Source organism: Mustela putorius, unplaced genomic scaffold (assembly GCF_011764305.1).
Source record: "Mustela putorius furo isolate JIRA1106 unplaced genomic scaffold, ASM1176430v1.1 tig00003898_pilon_pilon_pilon, whole genome shotgun sequence".
Lineage (NCBI taxonomy): Eukaryota > Metazoa > Chordata > Mammalia > Carnivora > Mustelidae > Mustela > Mustela putorius.
The window spans coordinates 27,616,809-27,629,571 of NW_025422047.1; the positions used below are offsets into that span (position 1 = coordinate 27,616,809).

At 34.9% G+C, this 12,763-nt stretch overlaps 1 protein-coding gene across 3 annotated transcripts in view; it reads left to right on the forward strand.

The window, feature by feature from the left end:
- The window catches only part of G2E3 (G2/M-phase specific E3 ubiquitin protein ligase), a 70,398-nt gene that overhangs the window by 47,910 nt on the left and 9,725 nt on the right, over positions 1-12,763 (forward strand). For all 3 annotated transcript variants that reach the window (XM_013057597.2, XM_045067641.1, XM_013057598.2), the window contains 5 exons: positions 655-771; positions 4,518-4,642; positions 4,746-4,878; positions 7,582-7,889; positions 9,993-10,174. In XM_013057597.2, coding sequence (XP_012913051.1) covers positions 655-771; positions 4,518-4,642; positions 4,746-4,878; positions 7,582-7,889; positions 9,993-10,174 — 865 coding nt within the window. The remainder of the gene's footprint in view (positions 1-654; positions 772-4,517; positions 4,643-4,745; positions 4,879-7,581; positions 7,890-9,992; positions 10,175-12,763) is intronic.

Consider the following 12,763-nt stretch of genomic DNA (forward strand, 5'->3'; position numbering starts at 1 on the left):
ACAAAAAGATTTATTTTCGTTAAATGTAGGATTTAATAACAATGGAAACAATCACTTATGTCTGTCACAGAGAAGCAGTCACCTTAAATAGGAAAATTGAGACCTCCCCCTACCACTGCTTCCTTTTCCTTCCCAGATTGCTAGTTCTTAAAAGCAGGGACTGTGACTTCAATGTCTCATTAGTTGACTTATAATCTCTTAATAAATACCTCAAGTGTATACAATATTAATTGATTAACTTATACACAAGTATAATAGATTTCAAAGTGGCATGTATAAATTATCTAAGAGAATCAAGATGTGGTTTAAAATGTATAATAAGGATTTTCTTAATACTTATAGATGAGGAATCTAGAAATAATGTTATTAAACTTGAAATTTAAAAATTAGAACTGAAATATTAGGAAAAATTAAGTTTTAAAAAATTTCTAATGTTTCATTTAACATTTGAAAATTCACTGTGAGAATAATTAACTGCAGGATAAAATGATACTAATAGATACATATCTTGAACAAGAATGATTAATCCTAGAAAGAAAAAGTTTGTTCCTTGCTCCTAAGTGCGTGACAAGTTTTTGTTTTTAGATTTTATTACTAATCCTTTTATGTAACATTTTGGTTCAAAGTGTGTTTTATATCTTTCTTTGTTTACAGAGATGCATCTTGGGAATTAGAGGAAAATGCTTATCAAGAACTTCTGCAGCACTATGAGCATTGTGATGTCCGAAGATGTCGTTGCAAAGAAGGGAGAGACTATAATGCACCTGATAGGTATATTGGGAAGTCCAGTTGTGCTTATTGTACTTATTTAAACTGTCAGCTGAGGAAGTGGTTTTCTAGTTAAAGAAACGTAGTTTTGCTCTTAGGATGTTTGAAGTTTTAACTTGAGAAGAGTATATTTATTAAATGCATGTTTACATCTGTTTACAGAGAAATTATTGCTATCAGCATAGTTGGTAACTTACTTCTGTGGTGTATTTCATGAGGCTTCATTTTCTAGAGCTGTACTCCCCTATATGGTAGCTACTAGCCACATGTGGCTAATTGAGCACTTGAAATGTGGCTATTCCAAATTGAGAGATGTTATAAATGTGAAATACATAGTGAAAACTCACTGTCTTAATTTATTATGGCTGCTGTAACAACAGATAACTTGTTTTCTAATAATCCTACAGACTAGAAGTTCAAAATAGAGGTATTGGCAGGTTTTATTTCCTCTCTCCTTGGCTTGCACATGGTTTCCTACTAGCTGTGTCCTCACATAATTGTCCCTCTGTCCTAATCTCCTTTTCTTATAAGGACACCAGTAATATTAAATTAAGGCCTACCCATATGATCTCATAATATCTTAATTATCTATTTAAAGGCCCTGTCTCCAAATACACATAGTGAGGTGTACTGGGTTTTAGAACTTCAACTTATAAATTTGGAGGAGACACAATCCAGCCCATAATAATAAGACAAAAAGAACTAAGAGTATCTTATTAATAACTTTTTATATTCATTACATGTCAAGCAAATAGTAATTTAGAAATGTTGAAATTCATTTTACCTATTTCTTTTACCTTTTTAAATTAGGTTACTAGAAAAATTTAAATTCATTAAATGATTTGCATTGTATTTATATTGGATGGCACTGTTTTAGAGCTTAATTTAAAGTAATCTAGCAGTGTTCTTTTGGATCACTATAAAAAGGGTTTGATATTTGAAATTTATTGATTATTATTTTGAAATGTCAGTAGATACTGTCTCTAAATCGACCATTATTTTGTGCCTTCTATGTACAGTATACTGTGTTGGATACTAGAAATCAAAACTGTCTTCATTTTTTTTTTAAAGATGTATTTATTTATTTGACAGAGATCACAAGTAGGCAGAGAGGTAGAGAGAGAGAGAGAAAAAGAGAGAAGGAAGCAGGCTCCCCGCTGAGCAGAGATTCCCAACTCGGGGCCTGATCCCAGGACCCTAGGATCATGACCCGAGCCGAAGGCAGAGGCTTTAACCCACTGAGCCACCCAAGTGCCCCAAGACTGTCTTCATTTTTTAAGATGCAGAATAAACAGTGACAAATCCAGTTTTCTTGAATTTATGGAGGATATTTCAATAAATTTTTAATATCTGTTATATAATGTTAACATCACAAGCTGAAACTTAAAATGCAAGGCAGAATATTGGGAGCCTTGTTTCTCATGGAAAGTGATTTGGCTGAGTATGCTATCTCTTATTTGCAAAGACGCATCTGATGTCTTCCCAGTTTTGAAAAATTTCCCTAAATAGCTATTACCACTCCTGATTTCCCATTCTGGGCTGGGGTTTTTCTTTTGTTTGCCTGTTACAGTGTAATTGACATTATTGGAATTTGTTTTGTCATTAGACTAAAAATTATTTAAGGGCAAAGATCTTACTGAAGATGTCAGGTGTGGTATATTCTTGCTTATGTGACTGGTGACCCTGATTATATGTTTGTAAACCTCTAAAGGGTTGTGCTAAGGCACAGATGAGATAATGTATATAAATGTGCTTTGTAAATAATAAGGCACTTTAGATTTGTAGGAAACAATACATTTACGAATATTGATATTTTCTAAATTTATTTTGGGCTTTTCTTTTTTTAAGATTTTATTTATTTGACACAGAGAGAGAGAGAGCATGTGAGCATAAGATGGCGGGGGGAGCAGCAGATGGAGAGAGAGAAGTAGTCTCCTGGCTGAGCAGCCCGATCCCAGACCCTGGGATCATGACCTGAGCCCAAAGGCAGACACTTAACTGACTGAGCCACCCAGATGCCGCTATTTTGGGCTGTTTTAGTTAACCTGTATATATTGCTTATGTATTATTGATCACCCAGTCAGTAGCTACCAAATTCCCTTCCTTTCTGGCAGCTACATGAGATTGCTTTCCCCTGTCTTTTCTCCTGGGACACAATAATAGCCATCTGAATTTTTTTTTTTTTTTTTTTTTTTTTTTTTAATCTCACTCCCTCATCCTAGTGGTAGGAAGCTGGTTTTGCTGAAAGGCACCATGGTGTAGTGGTTAGGAGAATGGGTCCGAAGCCAGGTAGACTAGGTTGGAAGCCCCACTCTGGGACTTAACCAGCCATGTGAAATAGGCAAGTTATGTACCCCTTTATGCTTTGGTTTCCTCCTCTTTAAAATGAAGGATAAGGGGTGCTTGGGTGGTTCAGTTGTAAGCCTCTGCCTTTGACTCAGGTCATGGTCCCGAAGTCCTGGGATCGAGCCCCACGTCTGGCTCTGCTCAGCAGGGAACCTGCTTGCTCCTCTCTCTGCCTTCTTGTGATCTCTGTCAAATAAATAATAAAATAAAATCTTTAAAAATAAAATGAAGGATAAGAGCAATTTTTCCTATCATTTAAAATTATGAGGATTAAACTTTTTATGTAGACTAAGAACTAGGGCTGGAATATAGTAAGTACTCATGTTAGTTGTCCTCTTTCTTTCTCTTCATCATTTGGCAGAACTATCTGGGAAAGTGGGGGAGACACGCAGAGAGGACACATACCTCCATATCCACACAGAGAGATTCACCCACACCTAATGGAGGGGAGGGTATCCAACTACCTCTTTTTTCCTTTCTTTCTTTCTTTTTTTTTTTTTTTTTTTTTGGAGAGACAGAGCATCGTGTACCTACACGCAGGGAGCAGTGGCAGAGGGAGAGGGAGAGAGAAAATCTTAAGCAGGCTCCACACCCAGCATGGAGCCTGACACAGGGCCCCATCTCATGGCCCTGAGATCATGACCTGAGCCTAAATCAAGAGTCAAATGCTTAACCAACTGAGCCACCAAGGTGCCTCCCAACTGCCTCCCATCACCTACACATCCACACACTCAGGGAGTTTATCTCTTTTTATTCATAGAGAGTATACTCATAACCAAACAAAAAGTAGTCCCCACACCTATACAAAAAATATGAGTATGGACTGGCATACATCACACAATCCAGTAGAGAAACATGGAGGTGGGGTTGGAAGGGAGCGAATAAGAAAACATAAATATGAGCAAGATGGTAAGTCTGGATCCTGTTGAGCTGCACAATACTGGGTGTCTAAACAAGTTTTATAGGAAGTAATTCCTAACAATGAATGTGAAAAATAATATTTTAAGTAAGATAATGTATTTACTGATGCTTCTTCCATGTTGGCTACATTTATATAGCAATTTCCCTATGAGCTAGTAATTTCCAAATATAAAAGAAATTTTTTTCCTTCTTAATCCTGTTCTTTCTGGTGTTTATGGTCTTGTGTATGTGCATGTACATGCTGATATTTAGTTTAGGTATTTTAAGTTTGTGAATATTTAGAGCAGGAGGTTACAAACATAAGTGAAAGAGAAGAAAGAAAAAGTAATGTAGTTTCAAAGCAGATAATCTTATTCTCCCTCCTTTGGAAGAATAGTTGTTTATTTATGAAATGGGCAGTATGTCCTGTGGCAGTACAGGTGGTTGGAATTAGACCAAGTTAATACCAAAATGTAAACATCTGCTTCTGTTTATGTCCTCAGCAAATGGGAAATAAAGCGCTGTCAGTGTTGTGGTTCTAGCGGAACACATTTAGCTTGTTCCTCATTACGATCATGGGAACAAAATTGGGAGTGTTTGGAATGTAGAGGTATTCTCTACAATTCAGGTAACATTTTGTAATTTTGAATAAAGATGTTTTTTGAAATGTATATTATTTTAAAATTCTTCCTGTATATTTGTATTGTTAACATTGGGTTTTAAATATACAGAGGATTTCCAAAAAGCCAAAAAACATACATTACCCAACACTAATAGTGTGGGAATAACTGATTGTTTGTTGGAAGAATCATCACCTAAATTACCCAGACAGTCACCTGGAGCCCAGCATAAAGATCTCCTGAGGTATGTATTTTGAAATGTAGAAAAATACAAAACTCTTCTCTCTCTCTCTTTTTCTTTTCTTTTCTTTCTTTTCTTTCTTTTTTTTTTTTTAAGGAAGTTCTGTGCCCATTGTGGGACTTGAACTCATTACCCTCAGCTAAAGAGTCACATGCTTTCCCAACTGAGCCAGCCACGCATCCCTATAAAGCTCTATTTTGAGAAAATTTAGACTGGAAAGTGGTGTATATATACATATACTTGGAATATTAACTGACCTTAGTATTCTGGAAGAGTGTTTTTCAAACTGCAGGACCAAGATTTGATCATGAAGTCATTGCAGCCAGCATTAATAAAAAGAAAACAAAACAGAATAGAATAGAGTGTGAAATACCAGATTGCATTGCAGATAGGATATATATGAAATTTATTTTATTGTATACTGAATTGTGATATAACATACATATTATAGATCATTGTCAAGATAGTATAAAATATAAAGTACACCACGTTACTTGGTTGAAAGGAAGGAATCATGTTTAATATGGTGATTTTTTTTTTAATTATGTAATCATGTGCTTAATATATTTGCTGTCAGTATTGAAGGTCTAAATGTCACCTCTTTAGAAACTTCAAGACTTACTTACAAGTATCATTATGTTGTATTATTGTCTACATATTTTCCTACCTGGGCTGGTTCACCCTGTCCTTAAGTAACCTGGTGGTTCCCAGCTTCTGGGAGGTCACCATATTGATGCGAGACTTAGCGCAGACACCCAGTTGGCATAGCACACAACAGCCCAGAACTCCTGTGCTCAAGTGATCCTTCTGCCTCAGCCTCCTGAGTACTTGGGACTACAGGTGTATGCCACTGTACCTAGTAAAATACATAACTTTTAAAATCATTCATAACATTTAAATAAGACTAGAATTATAATTCAGTATATGTCCAGGTATTTATTTATTCAGCTTAAGTTAGAATTTTTAAGTATATGTAGCTTTTAGAAGAAATACGCAAAACTAACATAAGTAGCTAGATGAAGTACTTTTTTGTTAAAAATAGTATCAAGTTAGGGATACCTGGGTGGCTCAGTCGGTCAGGTGTCTGTTCGACTCTTGGTTTTGACTCAGGCCATGATCTTGGGGTCCCGGGATCCAGCCCCACGTGGGTCTCCGTGCTCAGCAGGAAATCTTGAGATTCTCTCACTCTTCCTCTGTCTCTCCCCTGACATCTTCCCATCTTCCCACATCCCCTACGCCCAGCACGTATACCCATGCACACTCTCTAAAATAAAATCTTAGAGAAAAATAGTATCAAGTTAAAACTTAGAAGGTAAAGAGAATTTTCTGCGAGAATACTTGATAAGTAGATTTATAGACAGAAGTAGAATATGAAGTACTATTCAAAAAGTGAAGAATTGCTGTTTTAAGATACCACTTGTGTTAACTGAAAACTCATTACAGATGTTTTTTAATATTTTTAGTATCAAAAAAGATGTTCACATTACTTTTAAAACTCTTAATATGTAGGTTTCCATAGATGTTATTCCAGGGAAGTTTGATTCCTTGTTCCATGCTTTCACATCATATTCTAAAAGAATAACAACAGCATTTCCATTCCAGGTAGGAGCAAGGAATCAACCTGCTACACAAAGGCATATTTCTGAAGGATTGTTTTACTTCCAAAAGACAAGTTTTCCTGCAACCTGGGTTAATGAATAGGGGGTGTGTGAAGAAAGAAAAAGCAAAGCCTGATCCTCACTGGGGCATCATAATGTCTTATGATGAGAAAAATTTATACATGATATAGAAAGATGATCGATGCACATTGCTCCAAACGAGATTGTTTTGAGTACATTAATTTAAGTTACAGATGGAGAAATTGAGGCAGAGACATTTGATTTGGTCCGTACAATTGCCTTGAGATCTTAATAAGACAGCTTGCTAGGCTTATGCTCAGAGGTTCTGATTCTGTTTACTTGCTGTCATGGTTTAAAAATTTGCATTTCTGGGGCAACTGGCTGGCTCAGTCCACGCAGTATGCAACTCATGATCTCAGGTTTGTAGGTTCGAGCCCCACATTTGGTGTAGAGATTACTTAAAGTCTTTGGAAAAAAATTTTGCATTCCTAAGAAGTTTCCAAATGCTGTTGCTGCTGTTGGTTTGGAACCACACTTAAAGAATTATAGCTATAGACTAAAAAGTACTATTGAAAGGGTTGTGAGTTGTGTTCGTAATATTAACTCTACTGTTAACTAACTTTATGATGAGAAATACATTGTATAATCTCTTAAAACTATGGTTCTCTCATAGAGTAAGCAGAGATTACATTTGTTCTATTTTTTAAAGGATTTAGTAAACTTGAAATGCCTTGAAGCAACTGTTTGTTATAGCCCTTGGCCAGGAGGGTAAGATTCTGAGCTTCTGACTCTTACATCTGAATCCACTGAATTGATCAAATTTGAGATAGTGATCTATCAATATTCTCATAGATCGTTTATGATACTAGATTTTAATTAGTAGGAAATTGGGGAGGGAGTCAAGAATTTAGAATCAAGTCAAATAGCTTTTTGGTTCTGATGGCAGCTGTTGTATGTTTTTGGGTGGGAGCTGGGGAAGAATTTCCTTTTTAATTAATTTTTCTATTTTTTATTGGCTGAATAACTGCTGTGTCATTTAAAGTACTTTAGAGTACTTAACTTTTATGTTTAAATTCATGTCTTATAGGCAAGGCAATAAATTTAGAAAAGAAGTTTCAACAATAATGGTGGAATTAGGTTTTCAAATTAAAAAAAAAACTAAAAGATTATGGATTAATAAAGCCAATGTCTGGAATAGTGCCTTAGATGGATTCAGAAATCAAAACTTTAATCCTTCATACACAATTGAAGTAGCATATGTTGATGAAAATGATAACTTTGGAAGAGAGCATCCTGGATCAAAGCAAGAATTCCTAAGTCTCTTGATGCAACATCTTGAGAATTCACCAATATTTGAAGGGTCCTTGTCAAAGAATTTGTCTCTAAATTCTCAAGGTAATTTTATTATTGTATCTGCTGAATATACCATGTGAAAGAGATAGCTGTGAGAATTAATATTTAGTTCCTGTGGTCGAAATGTATAGTTTACTTGGTTGTAAAATACTGATTGAATCACAGAAGAGTAGAAAAAGGGGAGTGGTATTTTTAAAATTTTCTAGTGAAACTTTTTATTTAAGAATATGCTTAATTTTTTTTAGTAATATCCTCCTTAGAGTGAATTTATAATTAAGTGTAACTTCTTTAAAATTGTATTTTATATTCATTCTAATTTCATTTGAATAGAGTCGCCAAATGGAATAGATGATTATTTGAGCCCTTCTTGTTCACATCTTTGGAATTTGCAGATAGGATGTTTCTTCACAACCTAGGATTTTATCACATAGTTTTCTGGTCCACATCTAACAGATTTTTTAATGTACTTTTGCTTTCAAGAATTTTTCATGCATATTTATGTATATGATACTTTTCTGTCTTATGATGAATTAAAAAAAATGTATTTCAGAAGAGTGATTAATTCTAGCATTCTTTTTTAGGAGCTTTTATACCACTTTTGCTATAATAGGAAATTCAGACGAGTGAGAAGACTTATTTCATTCCACTTGAATTTTCTCCTGTATAGTCCCTAGAACTTCCTTATTGTTGCCTAACGCATCATTAAGATAGTTGAAAAACTTCCAGGGTTTATTTGTACCTTGTGTAGTACACACTGTTTAATTCAAAACTCCCTAAAACAAAGTAACATTAACTCAAGACAGTTTTGGTATAGTAGGTGAGTGCATGAATTCACAAAATCTGAATTCAGTTTTGTACACACCTACTTCAGTTGCTTTAGTCTCTCTTTAGTCAGTTGCTTAGTCTCTCTGGAATTCATTTAACAGATACAGAATGTATTACTGCTAATACGTAGCATATAAGGTTATTGTTGAGATTTTCTTAGTAGTTCATGTAGTGAAAATGTTACTTATTAATAATTTGCTCTTAACAATATTAAGAGAAATAAAGGAAAATTTACATTATATCTTTTTGATTTATCAAGGTAGCTAAAACATTTTAAGTTTTTATTTTAACATACAGTGTTGTATTAGTTTCAGGTGTACAGGTAGTAGTAATTCAACACATCCATATATCAGCCTATGCTCAGCATGACAAGTGTACTCTTTTTAATCCCCACCACGTATTTCACCCACCTCCCCACCCTTCTCCCTTCTGGTAACCATCAGTTTGTTCTCTCTAATTAAGAGTCAGTGTCTTGATTTGTGTGTGTGTGTGTCTCTCATTTTTTCTCCTTTGCTTCTGTGTTTTGTTCCTTAAATTCCACATGTGTATGGAATCATACAATATTTGTCTTTCTCTGACTTATTTTGCTTCATAGCTAAAACATTTTAAATGACAATTTAAAAAATACTAAAAGCTGTGATGACATGGTTAGATAGCATATACTCCTGGGAGTACCTTTGTACCATTTTGGAAAATAATTTATCCCTATTTATCAACAATCTTAAAAATGTTTATATCCTATGACCTCCTAACAGCATATGTAGGACTCTATATTAATCAAATAATCAAAGATATATAAAAAAGAATATGGGAATAGATGTTGATTATAATATTGTGACTCATATAGTTGAAAGTATAACTTAGCCAAAGTAGCCAGTAATAAGGAGATGGTTTGCTTTGCAGCACATCTATAATTTAGTCTTAATCAGTCATTAACTGTAGATTTGAATAATTGTGTTTAATATAGAAAAAGTTTACAATATAGTAAAAAAAAAAAGCACAAGTCAAACTATTTGCACTAATATACATACTAGAAATACACATCAAAATGTGCATACTGGTTATTGTGATGGTATTATATGTAATTTTTATTAAATTTTCCTGTATTTACATTTTTTCTATTATAGGTTATTTTGTATTTAGAAAAATGTATTTAGGTGAGATCTGTATTTCATGTACAATTCTAGTTTCTGTAAATTATTTTACATTTATCTAATTCTTAGTTTTGGGGGGCTTTTAATTTACTGTATATGTATTCATTATAATGATTATCTTATAATAATAGAATTATATTTGATGTGTTTTCATCTGTATCTACAGCTCTGAACGAGAATCTTTACTATGAAGCTGGCAAAATCCTTGCAATTTCTTTGGTCCATGGTGGTCCTTCACCTGGTTTCTTTTCTAAAACCTTGTATAACTGCCTTGTTTATGGACCAGAAAATACCCAACCAATTTTAGATGATGTTTCAGACTTTGACGTGGCACAAATTATAATCAGGGTAAGAAATGTACTTGTTTATTAAAATACAGACTACATTCTAGTTATATGAATGTAAATGATGGATCTACAATAGAATAATACTCTTTGTGCAGGAATCAAGAGGTATCAATATTTCTCTTTACCAGCAGAGTTCACAAACAATTAAGAGATAGATGTTAAGGTTAGACAGCTGAGATCAAAGGGCCACATTTAATGTTGATATAATCAGTTAGAATGATGTATTTGACTTTGGTCTGTTATCAAAATGGTTTGTTACCACTCCTCAGAGTTAAATGGATTTATCTACCCTGCCAGAGACAATATAAGGCAGGTTCCTTATTGTCTACTGGATAGCAGGGGAAAGTGTACTTTCTATAGGTAGGTGGATCTGCAAGGAGGGATGACTTAGCTTACCACTCAAAAAACTTAGTCTCACTCCTACAGGGAGATAAGTATGATAGGTGCAGAGAGGGACCAGGCTGAATTTCTTTATGGAAACAAGTGGGGAGACTCCCATGTTTCTACCTTAAAATAGTTATCATTTATTAAGCCCTGTACTACATATCACCTGTACAAACTCAGTTTAGTTATAATAATGCTCTCTAAGTATCATTGCCTACATGTTACTGATTTGGAAACTAATTGAGACAATGAAAGTCATCCAACTTTTTTTCCTTTATCCTCCCTCCTGCTTAAACCTATTCTATCCATTGTCTCCATTAATAGGCAGTATAGTTTAATGGTGAAAAGCAAATGCTCAGGGCTCCTGGGTGGCTCAGTTGGTTAAGCAACTGCTTTGGGTTCAGGTCATGATCCGGAGTCCCGGGATGGAGTCCTGCATCGGGCTCCCAGTTCCACTGGGAGTCTGCTTCTCCCTCTGACCTCCCCTCTCATGTTTTCTCTCTCACTCTCTCTCAAATGTATAAATAAAAATCTTGGGGGGGGGGGGGAGGAAATGTTCAGAAGTCAGATTTTAGTTTGAAATAGCTACTATAAGCTCCGTGACCTTGGGCATCTTAGTTAATCTTAAGCCTCAGTTTCAGAATCACAAAGTAAATAACATGGAAGTGTGTCCTTTTATTTGGCCCAAGATGTCTCATCCTAAAATTTATCCTTTAATTCAAGTGATTTTTCCTTTTTTCCTCTTTACCAAAACATGTACTTTAGTTTGACTTCATTGTCTCAGCTTCCTCTTTTCCTACTCATTTCTTTGCTTCTTGTAGTCAGCCTTCTGTTCCCACAGAGCCTTCTTCCAAGTCAGCTAGTTTTTAGCTGATTCCAGGAATCTAAATCACTGCATGCAAAGGCCTTTCTTTCCTAATAATTTTTCATCTCCTTTTGTAATCACCACTGTCTTCGAATTCATCTCTTCTGTTTTCTTTAATACTGCATTTCTTCCTACCCCTGAAACTTGGGTTATTAATCTGTGTTATCCTAGTCCTCCCTCTGTACTATTTGGAAAGCTGCTTCCTGCCCATAACCTTTCTGAATGATTCCCAGACCTCTGTTTTTGAGACACTAGACTTTTATACCTAGATAGGGTCTGAGTCTTTTTAACACACTGAGTCCAAGATGTTTAAGCCAACTGTTTTTTTCCCCTAGAGTTTTTGGTTTGTTTGTTTGCTTGCTTGCCTTATTTTTCTTTTCAAAAGATTTCTTATTTCCATGCCTTTCTGGAGAAGTGTCATTTTCATTCTGCCATATTCCATTTATCAGGATGTATGGAGTCATCTATCTCTAAAAGTGAAGTTTATCTTCAGCATTTTCCTCTTATTTCTAATGTATTTACTGCACCAAACTCAAATTATTTCTAGGTTTAAACAATTAGGATATTATTCTAATAATCAGGATGATTCTTTTAAAAGTATAGTTTTGACAACATTGCCTTCTTTGGAATCTTCAGTGGCTTCTCATTGCCTATTGAACAAAGTTCAAGCTATTTCCTAGGGTATTTAAGACTTCCAGCTCTTCTCATGGCTTTATCTATTGTTTCTGTGCTCCTATCCAATGTTTGTTCATTTAGTCAACAAATAACTATGTACCTCGTATTGTTTCATCACTGAAGGTATAGTAGTGAGCCAAAGTCCCTGCCTCTTTGAAATTTACATTTTAGAGGAAACACAGAAGATAAATAAATATATAATATACTGCCATATAGTCAAAAGTATTGTAAAAATAAAAAAGAATAAGAGAAAGGAGATAGTGTTTGGGGTATAATAAGATGGAACTTGGGCTATGCTTCTGTAACAGAGACCCCAACAGATGTTTTATTTCTCTAAAATTTGTTATCTAGATTTTAGTGTAGGGATTAGCAAATAACAGCTATAGGCCAAGTCTGGCCTGCTGCCTCTCTTGTTGTAGATAAAGTTTTATTGGAACACAGCCATACCTACTTACCATTTGTTATGTGTCTATGACTGCTTTCACACTATAGTGGAAGAGTTGAATAGTTATGGCCCACAAAGTATAGGATGTCTGGCCTTTCAAGCAGCTTGTATGTTAGCGGTATGGTTATGATACATCTAGGGAATTGGATTCCTTCCTCTCACTGTGTAATAATCACTTAGGGTATCATCTTCATCTACATGAAGCTTGCTCTTAAGGGGAG